At 43.6% G+C, this 23,926-nt stretch overlaps 1 protein-coding gene across 1 annotated transcript in view; it reads right to left on the bottom strand.

Annotated features, from left to right (window-relative positions):
- The window catches only part of COL24A1 (collagen type XXIV alpha 1 chain), a 979,161-nt gene that overhangs the window by 335,719 nt on the left and 619,516 nt on the right, over positions 1-23,926 (bottom strand). Inside the window, exons 23-24 of the mRNA XM_078645481.1 lie at positions 15,038-15,091; positions 4,902-4,946 (exon numbers count right to left, since the gene is read on the bottom strand). Of these exons, the coding sequence (XP_078501607.1) occupies positions 4,902-4,946; positions 15,038-15,091 (99 nt within the window). The remainder of the gene's footprint in view (positions 1-4,901; positions 4,947-15,037; positions 15,092-23,926) is intronic.

Raw genomic sequence — 23,926 nt, 5'->3', positions numbered from 1 at the left:
ATGTAACATAAAGGTAAATGGTGGTTATTTGGTGACAGAACGCCGGAGGTTGTGTTGAGCTGGTTTGGCTTGTTAGGCAGGCATGTGTTGTCTATGGGGATTTATAGGTGTTTAGGAATTTGTCTAGTTTCGACCACATCCCTCTGTCAGCGTGCCTCCCGGGTGTGTGTCTGAGTGCAGTGTTATCGGCTCCTCTGAGGAAGGCAACCCAGTTCAGCCACCCTTTGAATGTGGCTTTGGAGGTGTCCTTCCGTTTGGTTAGCACTGTTTTGACTGCAGTCGTAAGGAGGAAGTCCAGGAGGTTTCTGTCCTCTTTGGTGGTGATGTCTGGTGTGATGTGTGCTGTGATAGTTGTGGCAAATGTTTCTTTTATGCTGCTGCCTAGGGTTTTGTTTGTGAAATCGATCACCTTTTTCCAGAAGTTTTTGACCTTAGTGCAGCGATAGATGAGGTGCTCTAGGTCTCCCCTGACCGTGCCCAGTTCCATCAGGTGTCGTTGTCTCTTATGCCTATTGAAGCGAGGCGGGCTGGAGTACAGTGTGCTTGGTGCAGAAGCCGGAATTTAGTTTGAGCCAACACTGGGTATATCATATTTTTTGATGGAGTCACCCAGAGGGTTTGTAGTTCCTGTTCCGTGAGTTTGGAGCCTATTTGGGTTTCCCAGTATCTGGTGTTTTTAGCGTTGAGTTTGGTGGAGACTAGTCGGAGGAGTTTGTAGAGGAGTGAGATTTGGTGCCCTGTTTTGTTTATGGTTTCCATATACTGGAAGATTGATGGTTTGTGTTTGCCTAATTTTGACTTTGTTAATGCAGTTTTTATTGCCAGGAAATTGTATAGTTCTATGTCTGGTAGGTCGTATCTTGTTTTCAGGCTGTTAAAGGTATGGGGTTCTCCTACAGCTTCTAATTGAGCTGAGAACGAGATTCCTAGTTTTCTCCATGACTCAAGGCAGAGCGGTTTCTCTCTGTATTTAATCTTGGGATTTGCCCAGAGCGTTTCCCACTGTGAGTACTTGTTGCTGTTTGCAACCATGTTAACTTTCGAAGACCCAACTGAACTATCACGATACCTAGCGGGGCCTACTTCACAAGTAATGGAATGTCACACCATGTCAAGCAAAAGAAGCGCCTCGCCGGACCTTCACAACGAAACGGACTAGACAAGAACACTACTACACTGGCAACAACAGTAAAGAAAACATCCAACAAACCACAAAATTCTACCTCACGGAGAGGCAATGTAAAAGGTCGCGCATGACACTAAGCTAAAGAGATCCAGCAAAGAACACGAAAGCTCGACCAAAGCTTACAACGGAACCTACCTCCCAGAAAACTATTTGAACTCACAGCGAGACAAGTTTTAAAGAAACTAAAAGCCATTACAGACATCATAGTAAAGAAACCACCTCGAGAGCTCGGAAGCTGTACTGCAGTACCTACTCCACGGAATTACAAGAAGGGATACAAAATCAAACACTCGAAGAATAAAAATCTGCCCAGACCGGCCAAGGGAACAGAACTTTTATATCCTTTTATATCCTCTTAAAACAAGGGTACACTTTGAGACTCGATGCAAGTATCGGCTACTGATGGGGGAGGGCCATACCGATCTAAAAGTAACAGGCTATCCAAGGGGAGAAGCGGGCGGGAGGGATCTTGCAGTCGCACATCTACAGTTTGACACAGCGGTAGGGGAGGGGAGGGATGCGGGGGGAAAGGGAGAAGTGGGTTTGTTCCGTCCATCATGTTTGTTCTTTATGTCATGTTTGTCCAGTATGTCATGCCCTTGTCAACACCACACCCTTAGACAGGAAGCATGGAGCATGGAGCATGAAGCAATGAGCAATCTAATACCAACAAATAGGACGCACACAGACAAAAGGCAGGCAACCAAAGGTCTCAGTCTCAGTAAATGCTCGCTCGCAAGACAACGACCAACAGGCCGATACAATGAATAACAACAACACATTGGTGTCCCTCAACGTCAAAGGTATGAATCATCCAATAAAAAGGAAAAAAACATTAGACTACCTGGCAAAGACCAAGGGCGATATTATTCTCCTACAAGAAACCAAACTCTCCATGGAAGAAGCGAATAAGCTCAGGGCAAGGTGGATAGGCCAACTAGCCTGCTCACCTGCGGTAGGAAAAAAATGAGGAGTAATCACACTAGTCAATACTAAGTCCAAGTTAACCATTGAGAGTGTCCAGCACGACGACGAAGGCAGGCTTCTGATCACCCAACTCAAAAGAGGTGAAGAAACCATACTAGTAACTAACATATACGCACCAAACATAGACGACACAACATACTGGGAGGGGGTGTCAAGGGAACAAGAAGCAAACCAGGCGAACGACATGTACATAGTGGCCGGGGACTTCAACCTAGTCCTAGACCAAACCCTGGACAGACAGTCGGGCTCCAAACACGTCCCCCTGTCTCCTACAACACTCTGAAAAACATATGCAATAGATTCGACCTGCAAGATCCATGGCGCCTACAACACCTAGACACCAGAGATTACACCTTCTACTCTGATCACACCACCCGCAGATGGCGGTTCAACAACATAACGATAGCACGACAGGAGGAAAAAGACAAAATAGAGCAAGCCATCAAGGACTACGTAAAAGAGAATCACACACCACACATAGACCCAAAAAGCCTATGGGACGCCCTCAAGGCGACCATCAGGGGAACACTGATAGAAATCAAGGCCAAAAGAGACAGACAAGCCAAAATGCAGCTAGATCAGCTAGAAACAGACATCAAGCAACTGGAAACCAAACATATCAGAGACACCTCAAACACAGCTGTCCTGGTAGAACTTACAGGGAAGAAATACAAATTTAACAGGGTTCTTAGTGAAAGAGCAGGCCTGTGGATAAGAAAATACAAACAAATCAACAGTGCACCTCCTCAATCACAGATTCAAACAACAAGACACATACCAGACACAAGGATATCCTACACACGTTCCTGGAATTCTACAAGGATCTCTACACAAGAGACGGCAACATTGACCAAGAAGTGTGCTCTGCCTACCTAGACAGACTAAACCTACCCAAGATAACAGAAGAAGAGGCCAAAACTCTTGGCCAAGACATAAAAAAGGGCGAGGTAGCGTTAGCTATAAGATCACTAAAAGACAACAAAGCCCCAGGCCCAGAAAACATCCAAGAACATCTTCTCCCAGTACTGACCAAAACCTTCCACCACTGCGCCAGAGAGGGTATAGTAACAGAAACTATGACACAAGCCAACATAATTGTAATACCCAAGGAAGGGAAAGACTTGCAAAGGCCCAAAAACTACCTCCCCATATCACTCATAACCTTAGACTGCAAGCTATACGCCAAAGTGCTAGCCACAAGACTAAACAAACTACTACCACAACTGATAGGAAACACACAGGTAGGCTACATGAAAACACGCATGTCTCACGATAATACAAGACTCCTCTGTCAAGTCATAGAGCACTCCTCAAAATCACTCAACTCCGCAGTAGCAATCACACTAGATGTAGAAAAGGCCTTCGACAGAGTATCCTGGCATTTCCTAGAGAAGTGCATGCAAGCATACAACCTAGGAGACGGCTACACGAAGAAAGTCATGGCACTGTACAAAAACCCCAAAGCTCAGATAGCTATTAATGGAAGTTCCTCGGCTCAATTTAAACTTGAGAGAGGGACTAGACAAGGATGCCCGTTATCACCGCTACTGTTCCTTTTAGCACTCAACACCACAGCCAAACTTGCTGCCTATGCTGATGACTTACTCATTATAACGGAAAAACCAGGCCGTTCCATACCAGCACTCATGCAAACAATCGAAACATACGCAAACCACTCAGGATACAAACTCAACAGAGACAAATCAGAATGCATGCCCCTCAATATACAAACAACGAGAGAGGTAATGGGGACCTCGGGGCTGGCTTGGCAACCTAGGTTTGTCAAATATCTGGGTATCCAATTTGAGAAAAGTCTAAAAAGCACCTTAGAACAAAATGAGAAAACAACTCTGGGGAAGATTAAGGAACTACTAGAAACCTGCTCACAGAAATTCATCACCTGGTGGGGCAGAATAGACACTGTAAAGATGATGATCACCCCCATAGTTAATTATCTGGCAGGTATGCTTCCCCAAGCACTCACAGACAACTTCCACTGGAAAATAGACAGAATGCTAAACAAATTTATATGGAGAGAAAAGAAACCCAGAATAGGCCTCCAAAAACTCAGACTAGAGAAGAAACTGGGCGGACTCAACGTAGCGGACCTGAGATCATTTCAACTAGCCTTCACAGGAAGACAGGGGATGCACTGGGTGCTCCCGAAACAGCAATACAAACCGACATGGCTCGCCATAGAGGAAGCAATTCTAAATAACACAAACCCACTAACACTCCTCACATCTAACAAACAAGCACTTAGGAACAACCCGATCTTTAAGATCTGAGCCTGAAACATGCCCCAAGGGCAGGCACACCAGAAAATAATATTAGAGCATTCTTTTTTTTTTAAATGTGCAGAGGCACATCTCTGGGCAACTAGCAGGGAGGAGCAGCCCTTTAAATAAATGACGTAACTAAAAGTCTGCAAACCTAACCGGACGTCATTAAGCCAAGGTACATTCTAGGATCATTGGGTTCATTTGGTGAGAAAAAGGTTAGGTTCATATGACAGGAGGGACCCATTAACCCTTTAGACTGAGCTAAAATTACACCCAAGTCCTAAAGCATTTGCAGGAACTTAATTATACAATGTATAAAAAAAAAACGGCCACCATAGAAAGTGAAGAGACATATTTTATCAACAAACAACTATATACTTCTGTGATATTAACGTTACAATATGTGGTATGAATGCAATTGATAAAAAAAAAAAACTTAAGCTTACTGCTTCACCAATTTTTCCAATGTTTCCTGGATCTCCGATCTCCCCCTGTTAAAGAAAGAAAAGGAACAATGTAAGTTCATTCATGCTTCTAATGTATGCGGTTATGGTTTTCTAGCCAAAGACAACTTCAGATTTGTTGAGCTTATAGTTGGTGTTTTGAAAAGATGTACCACAGAAAGCACCTCAACTGATTGTTTATATATGTTTTTAAAAAATGTTTTTAATTGAGCAGAGCCCCAGGGGCATGGCAATAATAATAAATAACAGGGACGTTTTATGAAACGTCATTTGATCAGAGCATACCAAACATGAATAAAGCCAATACAGTGAAAGTGCAAAATAAGTGCAAGAAGCATATTGCGCAATAATCTAACAGCATACCCATTTTTTGAGAATAATAAAATTAATATCCCAACTTTGCGGAAATACAATTGAATCTTACTAAAATGCTACGGTGTTAAAGTGCTAAGGTGCTGAATCTGCCCAAAAAACAGAGGACATTTCCCCAGTCTTAAAATTTAGATGATCCTGCTTATTTTGTCAAATAAGACTGCTAGTCTATTGAGGTTTCGAGATTAGCGAAATATTTCCAGATCGCATTGAACTTTTTTGCAGCGCCCACCCGCCTTGCATAAGCTTCTTCAAAAATCCTGGTCTGTATCATCTCATTGAACCACCTCTCATATGTAGGTGCTTCTGCTGACCTCCAATTCTGAAGAATTAGGGAGCGAGCAATGGGGAGCTAAAAAAACATCAGTCAAATTTGCCCTAGATTTAATCATTCCGAAGAGGGCAGCCTCAGACTCTAACGTAACCAGTAGTGCCTGACTGCACTTTAGAGTTGTATAATAGCGCTATAGTGCGAAAGTGCGCTTTGTATATCATTGTACTGTGCTGCGCTGCCTTTGCCAAATTATTTGTCTTGTGCCTGATTGTGCCGGTGCCATTGCCAAATTGTTCGCGTTTTCATTGCTTGTGACCCAATCCTCTTTCGCTTTTGGCTCGCAGCCATCCATTTTGCAGTTTGTTTTTGTGCCTCCCTGCCCGACTATACACTCCGCCCACGCCTCCCAGCTGCTCCTCCCTCGCCCCTCCCCTCCCACTATCCACATATGTCAGATGCCTACGCGCGCAGCGTTCGCGCCCCATGCTCGCCGAAGGCGCGCCAAAGGTAAGCCCGTCTACGCCCGTCTACGCCCGTCCGCGCCTGGACCGCGCCCAGCGCCAGACCCCCTGGCCCCCGCAATACCCATTTCGCCCGCATAACGTACGACTCCACAACCCTCTCTGCCCTTAACCCCGGCCGACCACCTAATTGCTACCAAGCTGTCCCAGGACACACTCATGGACCTTTCTCCTGCCACTCCTGCAAATTCGACTGCATCAGGACCCACCCCAAATCCTCTAACTCCAAACATAACTCTGACCCTAACCACCTGAATTGCATCCTGTTGAACACCCGCTCGGTCCACAGACACGCCATTGAACTCTGGAACCTACTCGACACCACATCGCCGGACGTCGCCTTCCTTACAGAAACCTGGATGAACGCCTCTTCAGCACCCGACATCGCCATAGCCATCCCGGAGGGCTACAAGATCATCCGTAAGGACCGCATCAACCAAACAGGAGGAGGCATCGCCATCGTCCATAAGAACACCATCCGCATCACAACCAGCTCCGACGATTACCTCGCTAACGCCGAACACCTTCACTTTCAGATCCACACCAACCCCAAGACCACACTCAGAGGAACCCTCATCTACAGACCACCAGGACCCCGCTCACAATTCTGTGAAGACATCACTGACTTCATCAGCCCACATGCCCTCACCTCCGAGAACTACATTCTACTAGGAGACCTCAACTTCCATCTGGAAAAGAAAAACGACAGCAACACCACCTCCCTTGTGGACAACCTGATCAATCTCGGACTCAAACAACTTGTTGACACCCCCACCCACCTTGCCGGACACACGCTCGATCCTATCTTCACCTCCAGCAAGCACATCTCCTTCGATCACACCACAGCCCTCCATTGGACGGACCACCGCTGCGTTCACTTCAGTTACAAAAAGACCACGACCCACAACCCCCCACATCCTATCCCTCGAAGAAACTGGAACAAAATCACCACAGACCAGCTCTTCACTTCGCTCCACCAAAACCCCCCTGCCATATCATCGGACCCAAACCAAGCAGCCACCAACCTCACACAATGGATCCCACCGCCAACGAACTAGCACCCTTGAAGAACCATCCTTTCAAGCAAAGTAGCAAAAAAGCCCCCTGGTTCAACGATGACCTTAAGAAATCCAAGAACATCTGTCGGACGCACGAGAAAGCCTGGAGAAAAAACCCAACCTCTGACAACTTGGCCACCTTCAAGAACGCCACCCGCAAACACCACCAACTGATCCGATCCACCAAGAAATCAGCATTCAAGGACCGACTTGACAACAATGCCCATAACAGCAAGGAACTATTCAACATCGTCAAAGAATTTACCAACCCCACCGCTGGCTCCAACGACATCACTCCCTCCCAAGAACTCTGCGACTCTCTATCCTCATTCTTCTACAACAAAATCGCCAATATACATAACAGCTTTGAATACCAATCCGAAGACCAGCCCACCCCACCCACCTCCGTACCAAAACCGCACTCTAACAACATGTGCGCCTGGAACCCAATCACCACCGAAGACACCATCCGCCTTATGAACTCCATCCACTCCGGATCGCCAACCGACCCATGCCCCCACCACATTTTCAACAAAGCAGACTCCATCATCGCACCCCATCTCCGCGATGTCATCAACTGCTCCTTCAACTCCGCTACCTTCCCGGAAAGCTGGAAACATGCCAAACTAAGCGCCCTTCTGAAGAAACCCACAGCAGATCCCACCGAACTTAAGAACTACCACCCCATCTCGGTCCTCCCATTCCCTGTCAAAGTCATTGAGAAAGCCGTCAACAGTCAACTCGCCGCCTTCCTCGAATCCAAGAAATCCCTCGACCCTTCACAGTCCGGCTTCCGAGCCAAACACAGCACCGAAACCGCCCTCATCGCAGCAACAGACGACATTCGAACTCTACTGGACAATGGAGAAACAGTTGCCCTCATCCTACTCGACCTCTCCGCAGCCTTCGACACAGTCTGTCACAGCACCCTCATACAACGCCTCAGCAACATTGGAATACAAGGGAAAGCATTGGACTGGATCACCTCGTTCCTCGCCGGAAGAACCCAGAGAGTCCGCCTCCCCCCTTTTAGATCAGAGGCCACCGAAGTCATCTGCGGCGTACCACAAGGTTCTTCACTCAGTCCCACCCTCTTCAACGTATACATGAGTCCCCTCGCATCCATCGCACGCCTACACAACCTCAACATCATCTCCTACGCAGACGACACTCAGCTGATCCTATCCCTCACCAAAGACCCAAACACCGCCAAAACTAACCTACACGAAGGGATGAAAGACGTTGCCGAGTGGATGAAGAACAGCCGCCTAAAACTGAACTCGGAAAAAACGGAAGTCCTAATCTTGGGATCATCCGCCTCTGCACCCATACCAACGGACCACGCACGCAACTTGGGCTTCATCCTGGACTCCTCCTTCTCGATGACCAGACAAGCCAACGCCATCTCATCATCTTGCTTCAACATCCTCCGCATGCTCAAAAAAATCTTCCGTTGGATCCCCACCGAAACAAGAAAGACGGTCACCCACGCACTGGTCACCAGCCGACTGGACTATGGAAACACCCTCTACGCCGGAACCACAGCCAAACTACGGAAAAAAAATACAACGAATCCAAAACGCCTCAGCCAGACTCATATTGGACATCCCTCGGCAAGCTCCCATTTCTGACCACCTCAAAGACCTCCATTGGCTCCCCGTCAACAAGAGAATAACGTTCCGCCTCCTCACCCACGCACACAAAGCCCTCTACGACCAAGGACCCGACTGCCTCAACACGCGACTGTCCTTCTACTCCCCCTCCCGCCAACTAAGATCGTCCAATCAAGCCCTCGCCGCCATCCCGCGCATCCATAAATCCACCATAGGGGGTAGATCCTTCTCCTACTTAGCAGCCAAAACCTGGAATTCTCTCCCCACCCACCTCCGCCTCACACAGAACCACCTCGCCTTCAGAAAGCAACTAAAAACTTGGTTATTCGACAAGTAAAGCACCCCCCTCCCTCTAGCGCCTTGAGACCCTCTGGGTGAGTAGTGCGCTATACAAATATCCGAACTTGAACTTGAACTTGAAAATTGGCTGCTCTTAAATCCTCACTCCCTAACTGACATATGTCCTGCCACTCCTAACTAGAGAAGGTACATTGAGTTTCCCGGGTTTTCCTTTCTAAGTGCTTCTGGACCAATGAAGATTCACATCTAGTGCTGAAAAGACAGTACCAGTTACAGTTCCCCACCCCTCTTAGTTTTGCTCCAGAAAGAGCAGTCACCAGCTTAGACAGGACGCCATTTAACAAGAAACTGTTTCTATTTAGAAAATTTTAAATCTGTAAGTATTATAAAAAAACGGGCTTGCTCCGGTCACCACTTCTATTCTGTACCTCTTGCCAGGTGATTACTCTATTCTGGATTGGAAAGCACCCCAGCTCTTCTAGCCCACAATCCCTCCAACTTCTAAGGTGACTAGATTGAATTTGGAGACCCAAACTTTTACATTGACCTAATTTCAGATAGTAAAACCCAGAAGAACCAGCTTACTTAAAAAAGGATTGTAATCTAAAGAAATAATCCTTCAGAGTCTTATATCTAGTAGTCTTGGGCAGGTTGGAATTCTTTAGGAATATCGGGATCTACGAACCGGCTTCCTGCACCATTTTATCCCCAAAAAAGTTGTCTATTAAACCGTTTGAAACCAACAAACGAGCTGTAAGATCTAAAAAGGCTGCTTCGTAGGATGTGTGATCATGTGGTAATGCTAACCCGCCCTGATTAATATCTAATTGTAACACCGAGAGTTTAACCCTCGGTGTCTTCTTACTCAAAACAAACTGTCTAAACATTGTTTCCAGCTCTTTAAAGTAACTAATATTAATTTTGATTGGTATATTTATTAAAAGCAAAACAAGTAGAGGGAGTATGGACATTTTGATAAGGGCTACATGGCCTATCAAGGTTAGTAGCAACCAATTGTCAAACAGTTGTTTGATTTTAACCCGCGTGGCTATATAATTCAGCTTATATAGCTGCTCATATTGATCGGAGAGATAGATCCTAAAATAGCGTATTAAGTCCAGCTTAGCGGCTTGATGTTTGAGATTTACGGGAAGAAAATCCCTATTGTAAATTAAAACTAGAATTTCAGTTTTATTTTGGTTTATTTTGTGGCCCCCAATCAGTTTCCAAATTCTGCCTCTCTGGACAAAGGGTTAAAATTAAACAGTCCGCGAACAGCTTTAGTTTGGACACACCCGGAATTGGAGCTTTAATTGCAACATTTTCAAAAATTTGGATAGCTAAGGGTTCCATAAAAAACGTAAATAATAAAGGGGAAAGCAGACACCCTTGAATCGTCCCCCGGTTTATGTTTAGGCTTCATCCATAATTGGACCGTAGTAGTTAACAAAGTTCAAGATATTCCCATTTAATTTCACCATAACCCCTAGCCATCTTCCCTGGGGATCTCTCCGAACTTCGGCAAACTCCCAAGCCATACTTCTAGAAAAGCAGATAGCTACTCCTCTCATTGCCAGCCCAGCAGACGCAAAAAAGACATCTGAGAATACTCTAGGTAGAAAGAGCTCAGGTGAATTTGTTAAAAGGTGTGTTTCTTGGAGAAAAAGAACTTGAGGCGTAAAGGAGGCCTGCCATCTTATAAGCCCTCCGTATTTTTGTTTGTTAAGCATACCATTCACATTTACCGACATAATACGACATTTACTAACCATATCTATCATTTTAAAAACAACCATAATCAATCAAATTCAAAACCCTGTTTTCCTCCCTTTGTTCCTTTTGCCACTGTTTGTTTTAATGCTATTAACCCCCTACCTTCCCCTGACAGCCCCCCAGAAATGTGGAAAACCCCCACCAACCACATCTCACCCTCCCCTATTTCACTATGGGGTGCCTTGAAACTGCACCCTAGGTGACTCTCCTGTCCCCTGACTCTGGAGACCCTTAGCATTGAGTTAGATACGCTATCATTTTGAGGATGAAATCTCTTTCAACTATCCCTGGGCTTCTTCTATAGTAGAGAACATATGGAATTCCCCCTTATAAGGACTCAAAGCTGTGACTGCTGGCCAATTGATACCTGCGCCCCTTGGGCTTTAAAATGATGCACTAATTTCACAAACTCTTTCCGCCTGCATGCGGCTACCACAGACATAACAGAAAAAATCTGACATTTTGAGACATTGTGTACAGAGAATTGTCTTTGCTGTATCGCCTTAGTCAGAATCTTCTCTTTGATCTGATAATTGGCAAAATTCATTAAGATAGTACGTGGGATTGTTGTATTGGGTAGGGGATGTGACGGAACTCGATGTGCCCTTGTAATCGTGAGGTCACCAGTAAACGCTGGCAAGACCATCTGCTCGATAAACGACTCAACCCATTGGAGAGTTTGAGATCTCTCACATCCCTCAGGTACTCCGACTATGCGTAGGTTCGATCGTCAAGAATGATTTTCAAGCTCCTCAAGTTTATTCTCCAGAGCGATTTTATCTTTCGCCGCCTCATTTACTTTCAGGAGCATTGAGTTCATTTGATCCTCCAATAAGGCGATCCTTGACTCGGCTTCTTGAATTCTACCCGGAAAACATGCCACAACCTCTTCAATTTTCCCAAGAGGCTTATGAAGGGAGGCTATCTCATACTTTTGAGACCTCTTCATTTCTGTTATTTCTTCCAAAATAAGATTCAGCATAGTCTTTATGTCGATCTGTTGAGTAATAGCTCCTTCTGTCGATAAATGAAGCTCACCCTTTTGTAGCTTCCCATCTTGCTTCTGGTTCCTAGCTAGCTGGTCTGGAAAATCCGAAACAACCTTACAAAGCATCTGGGGCCGCATCTGGGGATGTGCCTGCACCTATCAGGTTGAGCGGGATGCTGTATTATAAATTGTTCTGCATATAATATAGAATGAATTTTGGTAGATGGGCACTCATAATACAAAGAAAATTATCAGACTGTACAGGTGAGTAAGGGTATACTGGAAACATGAACAGCTTTGTACATAGAAGGGGTGGTACTATAAACAAACTGAATGCAGTGTGAGTGGTTGTATTGATCATTGAGATGCATCGGGGTTCTAGACAGAGTCCTTATTTAAAACTTGGAGGATGGGAAACTAAGTCAAAACATGACAGATGTCCCGCCCGCCATATTACAAGTGTGACAGGTTATAATGCGATTATAATATGGTTACCAGCACTTCTTCCACATTTGTGATGGAATATCCCATCCACCAAACTATAAAAAATGGCCAAAGTATGGATAGCAAATGGGACATTTTAATATAAAGTGCTGTGGAACATGAACAGAAGCAAAGAGACTCTTCCAGTGTAGCACGAGTTTAGATGGACGTTGAATTCCAAGAAAGTGAACAGACTGCCTTATCCATAAACAGATCTTAATGTTTGATTCCTCTCCTCCACACAAGTAAGAACTTTGGCATTAAAAGAGCATATTTTTATTTGCTGTCTGGATACTGAAAAACACAGCGGAATGCTTAGAACAGATGTGTATTCTGCTAATGAGCACTTTTTTCGATACGCTGGGTGCTAACTTAATTGGGCGAAAAAAAGAGGCTATCGTTAAAGCAATCTTGAGTAGCTTGGGACACTTTTTAATTTAATAGCAGAGATCCTGGACTGAAGCCTGGTGAATGCTGCTTTCATTCCTAATTTAACCAAATAAGTTTGGCCGCTGGGGTACTGCTGAATGCTCTGTGTTAACAGAACCCCTGCAGATCTGTTGCTAATGCAGATGCAGAAGTATGACATCAGCTACTAAGCTTTACTCTCACCCATATATGCATCAACCATTAAGTAATATGGCCAATAAAGAGAGGAAAGCTAGCTCATAAATTCAGCAGCATAATATTTCACAGTAGCTAAAGGGGAATATAATCTATTTTAAACACAAGACTCAGCCAATGGTTCCCACTTTTAAATGTAATGAGCATAACCTATACAAATATATCAATCTTGAAATCCTAAAGGATTACTGAAAAATGCAACTTTGTCAAATTTATGTTGACATAGAACTACTGTATGAAATTGACTGTGAATGCCATGTCCATTTCTATGTGCCCTAGGGAACTTGTTCCAGTGAATTCATGAAGCACATAAGCTTACATTAAATATTATATGTTTTTTAAGACCTGGCTTATTTTTCCTCCTGCATTGAAATGACACCGATAATAAATTGATGCTCAAATACTGCTCCTTTATAAATGAGAATGGGAAATCCAATTTTAGCCGAGAAAGCATTTTTAATTGTCCGGATATTTGATTTAGAAGTATGATGTGGCATACTCTCAAACTCAAGAGTGTACTATGAAGTAGAGGGGTCTTAATATACTATAGCATGTCTTTTATTTCTCAGCACCCTTGGTGAAACATGTCTCAGAGTACTTATATGGTCTCTATTATAGTCACTTTCATTAATAATTCAATGTAGTGGACCACTGGTCCTAATAACAAAATTACAAAACAAAAGAGAAACACACATTACAAATTGATACACAAAAGTCATACAAGATCATTTGATACAAAAATGTAATAAAATATTACATTCATTTAAATGTGTCCATAAAAAATGTTCAAACCTTTCTTCATTATATCCTAAAAGGACCAGTTCAATAAGTGAACTTAACTTTTTGTGGGTGAAGTGGTGAGATGAAATACATGCCTCTCTTCCCATTACAAACTGGGTTTTCTTCTGCTACAGGACTGTGAAATGAAGGAGGTATGTTTGCTGGTGGCCACCACCACTCTGCTTCTTTGTATGCTTACCTTTGCACGATATCCACAAAAGAATAATTTTCGATTAAAAAATGAAATTCCATATCCCTGGAACCTATAGTTCATGTTGAGGTTTCAAGCACAGGGTTTCAATGCCAGACCAAGTACAAATGGGCATCGAAGAGACATACAACTATAATTGGAAAGTACACTGCAAATGACAAAAAAGAGCACAAGCCGGCAATATCTGCTTCAAAGTATTGTAACTGGGAAGCAGGTGGAACAGGATACCGAATATAGGGCCAGATGCATCAAAGAGTTTTGCCCATTCTGTGTCTATGGGAAAATGTGTTCATGGATATGGCCCATAATAGCTGTGAAAAAGAACATTGAAAAAATGGAAGGGATAACATGCTGTCCTAATTAAGTGCACCTAGTCGAGTGAGAAGGGAGTAGTGTTACCCAAGGAGGTAGTAGACTAAATACTTTCAAATGGAGCGATCACTTTATGGATATACAAGAGAGAGCAGTGGTGCAGCCCATGGAACTATATGCTAGAACAACTCTTTATAGGCATGCCCTCAACATCTGTAGCTGGAGACAAAGAAGACATGTTTATGTTTAGGGTCAGCCTCTATTGCAATGCTCCTCATTACATTACTTTCTAATCACCATGCATTACCATTTGGCCTTTAACCAGGCCAAGTAGCCTTTAATAGATGGCAGAGTGGAGATGCATTTAACCAGGATACCCACTGCTAGGGGGAAATTGGAGTTTTGCTCCCCCAGTGATTACTATCTCAACACTCATTGTCAATTAAGAATAAACAATTCTTTTAACCAATGCATCGAGCATTGTCTGTGCTGTAGATTAGAGCAATTAATGAAATGATAGAGAAGGCCATCTTGTAAAAATTCACACTGCAGTTGAAATCTCAGGCATCTCTTCTAATAAGGAATCAGCAGCATTAAAAGTCGGAAATCGAATGCTCCTATCAGCGCCAAGACACCCCTGGGTATACGTGCGCTTTAAAAATGTATTAACATAACACCAATAAATGTATTGTTACTTTTTGGAGCCCACTGTCACCTGGTCAGATATACCAAAGATAAGTACAGCTGCCATTCCATTAGTCAGCATTGTTCTTAGCAGTGCTCAATAGATGATGTATAAGAACAATTACCTTCAAGCCTTCTGGTCCTTGTTCACCCGCATAACCTTTTCGACCTGGACGTCCCTGGATGGAGCAAAAATACAGATTAGTTGTAGTTTGAAGGACTGCACATATCTCACCTATTGCGGCTATTTAGCAATCTTTTATGACAAAATGGAGCGACAAAATTAAAAAACATCATGACACTCTGTTTCTTGTTAAATAGAAAGCACTGTGGTCTTTCGCAGGGGCAGGGGTAGTTCATTTGTCCTCATATGGCATAAACACTATATTACATTGAAACTTTAAACTGAAGGGCCGTTATCTAGGCAGATTTCTTTTTAAAGGTGTTTATACAAAATATCAGAGAAAAAATACTGTGTGGCCAAAATATCATATCAAGAATATGGAGGAAAAAAATATTGTGATGTTAAACTTCTATAGGCATAACTCCACACATACGCACTTTGCAGATATATATCTATCTTCAAGGTACGAAGATGTAGAGTTAAGAATAGTAAATCTATACTTACTTATTAGCTCTTACCTTCTCGATATTTTGATCCTAGATATGTTTGACATGATACTCTGTCCACACAATAATATTGTTTCCGATATTCTGAAAGTGTGAAGTTTGTGTAATTTGATTTTGCTTAATCAATGGAAATTTCAGGGAAATTACCTGTAATTAATGCTAATCTATAATTTAGTGCTATATTTTAGTACCAAATGCACCCCTGCATTAATATTTGACATGCGGAAACATAGCACAAAAAATTGCTGTGAACAACAGCCACTCCTGTTCTAGTTGTTGGTGTTTGTTTTGTGATATAATTTTGCCGTGAATAGCAGCATAATTACGCGAATATGGTGCACTGTCATAATTTTGTATGACAAGCATAACAAGAAATTCCGCAAGTTACGCTGGGGTCATTTAAATTTAGTTGAGGTCTAATTAAAACATCTCGTTGTTTAACATACAATTCCACTAGACATATAATAGTAATATGTTTGTATATATACACACACAAGAGTCTGCAGCCCCTTCTGTATATCATTGAGCCCTGGGGTCACAAAAAGTGGGCACGCGCGCCCCTGCGGAACAATGTATAATATGACCCTAGGTGTTTGCAAATGTAAGAAGATATTACAGTACTGTTTTTTCCAGTGTAAGCGGCAACAATGGATAATTTTCAAATGGGACAAGCCGATGTATTTTAATAAATAAAAATAAGTTACACCATTAAAACATAAAGAAACAAATACAAAGGAAGCATAGAAAGTACAATGACACAATACACCAAGGAAAATATGTAAGCTTATAATTGTTAATTGAGTGCTCGGTGGAAAAGTAGTTCAAACGATGAAAGACCAGTATCTGGTAAAGTTCTTCTCTGACCTATAAAAGTAATAGAGTACATTTTAATAAGATACAGAGAGGAAGTCATGAGTGTGAACTCACCCAAATGGCAAGAAAATAATACCTTTTGATCACTATAAGGAGCAGATAAAAAAAAGACGTGTTCTATATATTTCTGGCCCTGAATTTGATGATCCGATAGACAAGCCTGTCAATAATCAAAAGGAGGGACAGAGGGCTATTCAAGGTCTAGAACACGCGCCCCCAGGAATGTGAGTATACATAGAGGTGTGCAGTTCCTATATTGGGGGGAGGTCGGGGGAATCTGAGGGATCAAGTCAGGGGATGTGACTCTTCTGGAGCAAGAGCCCTCACACACCCCAAGGGGTGTCATGCTCCATCATAGGGCAGCTCCTCATTGGGCAGGCACTGCAATGCTTAACGGGCCCGCATGAGGCTCTTTGCCGGAGTTCTTTTGAGCTGCTGTAGTGAAGAGTGAGGTGCTTCGTGAAGGGGTTTGGAAGTGAGTAGGATGGGTGATTAAAAATAACTTGAGGTGTTCATAAAGCAAATGTTTAATATATATAACCCTCGGATATACTAAAAACAGGTATAGGCCAGAGTGGATATAATGGACCACATTGGCACTAAATGCAAATGTTGGTCAACATGTTTCTTGCCATGAATATGTCAAAAAAGATTGAGGCAATTCGCCAGGACAGTGAAAAGTGAAAACATTAAAACTAAACTACTCATAGGGAGGGTATATATTATACCTTGGTGCAATCGATAAGTAAACTGACCGCTGATAATGCTGGGCTAAGGCTACATGAGTAATGGCAGAGTTGCGCTGCAAAAGTGTTGTTCCGCGATTGATGGTTGCTGCAGAAAGCGTGCGACCTACCCCTGGCTCTGCTACTGCTTGTCTACCATGGCACTGGGGTTGGTACGGCATTAGGTAACACAGGTACATGTATTTAATGGCCAGTATAGCATGCTACAATGGGCTATAAGGCTATAGTATATTTATTGATTGTGTCTACTCAGAGATTACATCAAGGGAGAAAAACTAAAGTCATTAGTTTATCAAATTACTATAATCGACAGGTTTAAATCCAATTATGAACATCTGAAAAATATAAATTACGTTAAAGGGTGGCTCCTGATAAAAAAAGAATGCCACCATGTAAAAATAAAAACTGTTGTTTTTATGTAATAAAAACTAATATCTCAAACTGCATGTATCTAGCCAGAGGGCATTTTCCTAATAAGACAAAGGACAGGCATATTTCTGCTATGAAATATTCTTTTTTATTTTTTGGTATTTTTTTTATTTGCATTTTGTATGAAACAAAAAACAAAAGAAAACAAAGTTCCTTCAGTTACAGTCATACAAAGGCATATGTACACAATCTTCATCTCAGCACATCCCACATCGTCATCCCTTCGGGTTTTGGGAGTTTGTGTAGCCCCCCCATTCACCATTTCCCACTGTAGTGTGCCATGATTCTTCCCCGTCTGGAATGTTCGGGACATTTGGGTCGACAGTCACCTCTAATGGGAGTGGAGGGACCTCTAGAAGGCCCACTAGTCCTCACCCAGCCCTCCAACAGTAGTATGCCCCCTATTTCCCCCATACCCTACGGAACCTTCTCTGGCAGTCCCTCGCCTAGTATGTGACCCTCTCAGTTACCATGTACATATCCATTCCCGTCTTCCAGTCTCTGAGCTGGGGTGGGGCTGTCGCTCCCCACGTTCGAGCTACATACTATGAAATATTCTTAACCACAATTCTGCACAAGAAGTGTTGTGAACAATTGGATTTCAGCAGCTGCAAATGTAATATATGTTTAAAATAAAATACACTGATTTTAATAGGAAAGAAGACTACTGTGAAAGGTGCAGTATTTTCTGCAATGCTTTCAGTTTAAAGAGCTCTGAGGAGCGTGTCCTGTGCCAACCATCCTAAATTGCTTGTGTCGTTTTTCAAGGAACCAAGGAAAAATCTGTCATCTTGCCATTCAAAGATGGTTCTAAGCTGACTATATTGATGTGCCAAATCATGACTCGTGGGGACCCTATACATGATTAAAGACAAGCTTCACAACAGGGTCTTCTTCAACAGAGTAGAAAACAAAGAGCGACAGGGGTTCAGGTGGGGTATGACAAAGGTTTCGGAGATGCAGCAGAAGAGGAGCTGCCTATTAGAGATGTCTGCTTGTGCCAGTTTCTTTTGCTCCTACCATCAAGCTGGTCATTTTTGTCTTAGGGTTGTAGAGATGCTTTATATTCAGAGGTGATCGACCTTCCAACTATATTGTCGGATCAGGGATTTAAGCAAAATGTTACTAAATTCTGATGTGATAGAAACTGCCTTGTAGCCGCCTGTATGTGAAGTCCATATGCTCCCCTTCCAATTTACTCCATCTGTTTTCATTTAGGTGACGTGTTCTCATTATAAGTGGTCTTTTAATGGCATGTCATCTGAAGACATGGCTCATTAAATTAGAAATGAGAAAATATTTGAGAATCTCTGTCTAAGCTGATGAGACTCAGTCATCAACACTACTGTATTAGGTCGAGTCTGGAAGCGCATGCGCTGCGCTCTGAGGAATGCTGTATTCGAGTATGGACTTGAAGTTCTGTGCCCATATTTTTCATTGGTTTGTTTCATTGTCCTTTGTAAATGCTGGCTCGTGATTTGTTAATAGGCTTTTTAGTCCCTCCTTAGTACCACCTTGTCTTCATTTGTGACCTCCCACGAGGACTGACCCTTTTACTCCTGTTGTTACACAGTATGTCTTATTTAGTCTGTAAGCACTATTTTCTATAATGCGTTTCTCCTACCGCAGGCCCAACATGATTTCCTGCAACATACAGCATGCCATTCACACTTTCAGTTTCAAAGCAGCCCGGGACAATGGTTATGTTATGTTATGTTAACTAAAATTTCTTGAGCGCACAGCTGCCCCAGCAAAGGGGCGTCCCGGCGCTATACCTGAGAGAGTAACATAACCAACAGACCAGCAGAGACGCAGCTAATACGGCAAGGGGAAAAGATGCGTCTTAACAGCTTTCCTAAAAGCAAGGAGGGTGTCCAGAGAGCGAATGTGGACAGGGAGGGTATTCCACAATTTGGCGGCCATCACCCTAAATGAGCGGTCCCCCAATCTACATTTTTGGAACCGTGGGACAAGTGCCAGATCTAGGCCAGCAGAGCGAAGGTTTAGCGATGGAATGTACAAAATCAGAAGATTCTGAAGGATGGCAGGAGTATCAGTTTTCAAAATTTTGTACGCGAAACACAGACTCTTGAACTCTACACGTCTGATTACAGGTAACCAGTGTAATTTGCAGATTGTAGTGCGAGCAGAGCAGAAGCGAGGCAAACCAACCAAGGCACGTGCAGCCGCATTCTGTACTCGTTGGAATCGCTGGACTTCAGCCTGGTTTGCACCCAAAAGCAATGAGCTAGCGTAGTCTAGCCTAGATAGTACGCTGGCTTGGATCACCATCTGACGCGTTGGGGCATCGAAAAATCTAAGGATCGGCCTTAGCCCTCTCAGGATGCCAAAGCACGTAGATGCCACCTTCTTAGTGTGATACGCAAAAGTCAGTTTAGAGTCCAGCCAGACACCAAGATTTTTTAATTCCGAAATGGGTTTAGGTGTCAATCCCAACTCCTCAGGCCACCAGTTGTCACCCTACAGATCAGGATGTTTTCCCAAAACCATTACCTCCGTTTTGAGGGCGTTAAGCTGTAAACAGTTGAGCGTTAGCCAACTAGCAACAGCCCTCAGACCAGCCGCAAAGTTCAATGCCATCTGGTTAGAGTCCCCATTAAGGGCTACCGCCAACTGGGTATCGTCGGCGTAAGATACCATAGTGAGACCCCAGCTCTTCGCAACTTCCGCCAACGGTTGGACATAAAGATTGAAGAGCGTGGGGCTCAAAGCCGACCCCTGCGGGACTCCTTGGGTGATGACATGGGACTTAGATCTGAAAGGTGGCGCTACCACCTGAAAGGATCGCTCCGAAAGGAATGACCGGAACCAGTCAAGCGCCCTGCCTGTGATGCCGGCTTCACCCAGCCTGCGGACCAGAATGGTATGAGATACAGTGTCAAATGCGGCACTGAGGTCCAAAAGGACCAGCGCCGCCGTTTGACCTGCATCTAGTACAGAGCGGAGGTGTTCTACCATATAGAGGAGCGCCGTCTCTGTACTATGTTCCGGCCTGAAACCATTCTGGGTTGGATCAAGTAGGTGTGCAGAGGCTAGGTGTTTGGTTAGAATGTTATTGACATGGGCCTCTGCGATCTTTGCTACCCACGGGAGAAGGGAGATTGGCCGATAGCTCTCCACCTTCAACGGATCCAATCCAGGTTTCTTAATAATGGGTCTGACACAGGCAGCCTTCCAGCTAGGTGGCACTATCCCAGTAGTGAGGGACTGCTCCACAAGATGAAAAATAGGAGGAAGGCAGATGGACGCCGAGTCCAAAAACTGAACTGGCTTCAGAGGATCATCAGGAGAGCCTGATTTAACCTTGGCCGTTAAGAGGGTGAACTCTTGTTCCGAAGGTGTAGGAAGAATAGCCAAACACTGAGAGGTACGTGATGTCAAAATCGTACCCTCAGGATCCACTTTGGGGAAAGAGCGATAGATGGCATTAACTTTCTCCACAAAGAAGCTAGCTAACAACTCACAGTGGGCCTGGGAACATATTTCAGTAGCTGGAGATCTATTAGCTGCAAGCTCCTTCAGAACTTTAAAGATCAGTTTAGATGGATTGGAGCTTGCTTGAAATTCCCGAGCATAATAATCCGCTCGAGCTCGGCAGACAGCTCTGTGGTATGCCTTTAGCTTAGCCAAGTAGCATTTTTTTAGGCTTTTGTCATAATTTTTCCTCCAGGCTCTTTCTGCCTGTCGACAGGTGGTTTTAACACACCTGAGCGTCTCAGAGTACCAGGGGCTAGGTTGGGAGGATCGGATTTTAGACCAGCTGGCCGGTATGAGTGCATCGAGCGCCTTGATAATCCAGGCGCAGAATGTTTTATACCCCATAGCTATGTCATCCGTTTGGACCAGGGGTGAGGAGATCAAAAAACGATGGAACTCTTCCAACTTGAGCTTTTTCCAGGGACGCCTAAAATATGTTTTCTCTGGCTTCCCAGCAGGGCGTGCCTCCGATGAAATAATAAGCTCAATAAGGTGGTGGTCGCTCCATCCCATAGGCCTGGGGGGCAAGACCTCGGCCAATTGCAAGTTGGTAAAGACCGGGTCTAAGATGTGACCACCCTCATGAGTCGGATGACAAATCAATTGGGGTAGCTGCACTGCTTCAAGGTCATCCAACAAACTTCTAACCGCTGGAATATCCGACGCATCCAGGTGTATATTTAGGTCGCCAATGATGGTGAAATTAGAAGAGGACAGAGAAAGAGAACTTACCAACTCGGGAAGGGCCTTCCTAAAAGCACAGTCACTCCCAGGGGGGCGGCTGCTTCTTTGAAATGAAATTGGTCACGCCTATACAAGAGTTTGAGTTATTGGCATTGTAAATGACAATGCCTTTTGATTTATGTGTTAATTATCAAAACAAATAAATAAAAGGAATCATTGCCAATAGCTTACACTCTCGCAAACGCGAAACCTAGTACATTGCAAATGCTTGTTAAAGTTTGTAGCTGTCTATTTCCCGATCTAAAGAATATTTTCAAATATTTTTCATAACAAGAATGTACACAGAAATAATGTTTAGACTTTCGAATTACAGATGTAACTCATATTTCATGGATACAACTTCTGCCATTTCTTTACATTCTTCAATTCTCAAACGGGTGTGTCATTTCTATACTTCACCTCCCTAATTAGTCGTTTTGTTCCACATTGTTTTCGGTCTGATATGTATTCCCAATATTACTGAGTTACAGTTTTTTATTTGTTCAGCAATTCATCATGTCTTTTAGGAATATTTTCATGTTTTTCTTCCCTTATAATACTTCGTCTCTCTGCTCTTATTTCTTTTTAGCTCAACTGCTTTTATTGAAAGTGTATCCATTCCGATTTCAAACAAATATGAAAAACAATAGAACACGCCCATCCACCAAAGAATCAAGGAACTTTTTACATTAGTGACTCTTATCACACCCACAGTTTTTATAATCAGTTTGTTCCTGCGAGTTCTCATCGATTGAGGCGGTACAGGAGAAATAAATAGTACACCCCAGAATATTTTGGACCCATTTGTAACCTGACAGTCCTGTGATAGTCCCAATATTTATCCTCCATTTTCATATTCACTTTACAGACTGACGTTAACTGGTAATTACATTTCAGATGGGCAAACCCCACAGCCAGTGGCGGCTGGTGACATTTGAAAGTGGTGAGCGTAAACACTGCACTGTGGCGAGCGAGTGAGGCCGAACCACCTATGGGAGGGTCGGGGGGTTCTCCCACGAGAACATTTTGAAAAAAGTGGGCAAATGGTGCATTCTCAAGCACAATGATTTGAGAAAGAGGTGGCTTGTCGAATACATCTCTGGGAGTAGCCACACAAGTCTCTTTGCACTTGCACAGATACATCTCTCTCCCTGCATTCATATAGGCACAGTCACCCTGCACTCATAGACCCATTACTCACCCTTCCCTGACACATCACTAAGCCAGCATTCACCCATTCACATCACTCATCCTGGCCTAACACAGGCACTTTGCTCACCTGCTCACCCTGCACTCACACAGACATCACTAACCCTGGACTCACACAGGCACCCTGCTAACCCTGCACTCACACAGACATCACTAACCCTGGACTCAAACAGGCAAACTGCTCACCCTGCACTCTCACAGACATCACTCACCCTGCACTCACACAGACATCACTCACCCTGGACTCACACAGGCACACTGCTCAAGCTGCACTCACATAGACATCACTCACCCAGGCTAATTCTAAAATGTGGGAACTCATTTTAGAGATGTTTATAAATAGTCACAAATTAGCATTTCCGTTTTCCCCTATGGACTTTGTACAATTTCTGTGGAAAAATATGCCATGTGGCGGAGACTCAAAGCACTGGAATGTCGAATTTGCTGCCTTGTACTGTCAAGCCACCTGCTAGTCGAGTGGTGTTTCATTAAACTCATGTGTAAGTAAGAATACATTATTAGTATGCTTAAATTGAGATTAGGCTGCATTTCAATAAACTGATGCAATAATGCGGTGTCCCACAAAGCAAGTAAAAGATTCGTAATTGAGCAGTTATGCTGCGACTTGGATGGATGGTGACACTTCACAAAATTATAAAAAACCAAAGCTTAATCTATAAAACTTCGACACAGGCACAGCAGTACTATAATTATTAAAACATATAATAATCATGTCATACTTCCCTCTAGGGTTACAGGCTGCTGTAAATCTCCCACTAAAGAGAATCGGGGGGGGGGGGGGGGTGACAAAACAAATGAAAGAGTAATTTCCCCCCATTTCATATAGGATGCTACTACCTCTTCTCTCTAAATAATCATTGCGTGCTCACGCACCTTGAACACGTC

Source organism: Lissotriton helveticus, chromosome 1_1 (genome assembly GCF_964261635.1).
Source record: "Lissotriton helveticus chromosome 1_1, aLisHel1.1, whole genome shotgun sequence".
In the NCBI taxonomy this organism is placed as follows: Eukaryota; Metazoa; Chordata; class Amphibia; order Caudata; family Salamandridae; genus Lissotriton; species Lissotriton helveticus.
The sequence above is the reverse complement of the archived record's forward strand: the minus strand, read 5'-3'. Positions and strand labels throughout refer to the sequence as shown.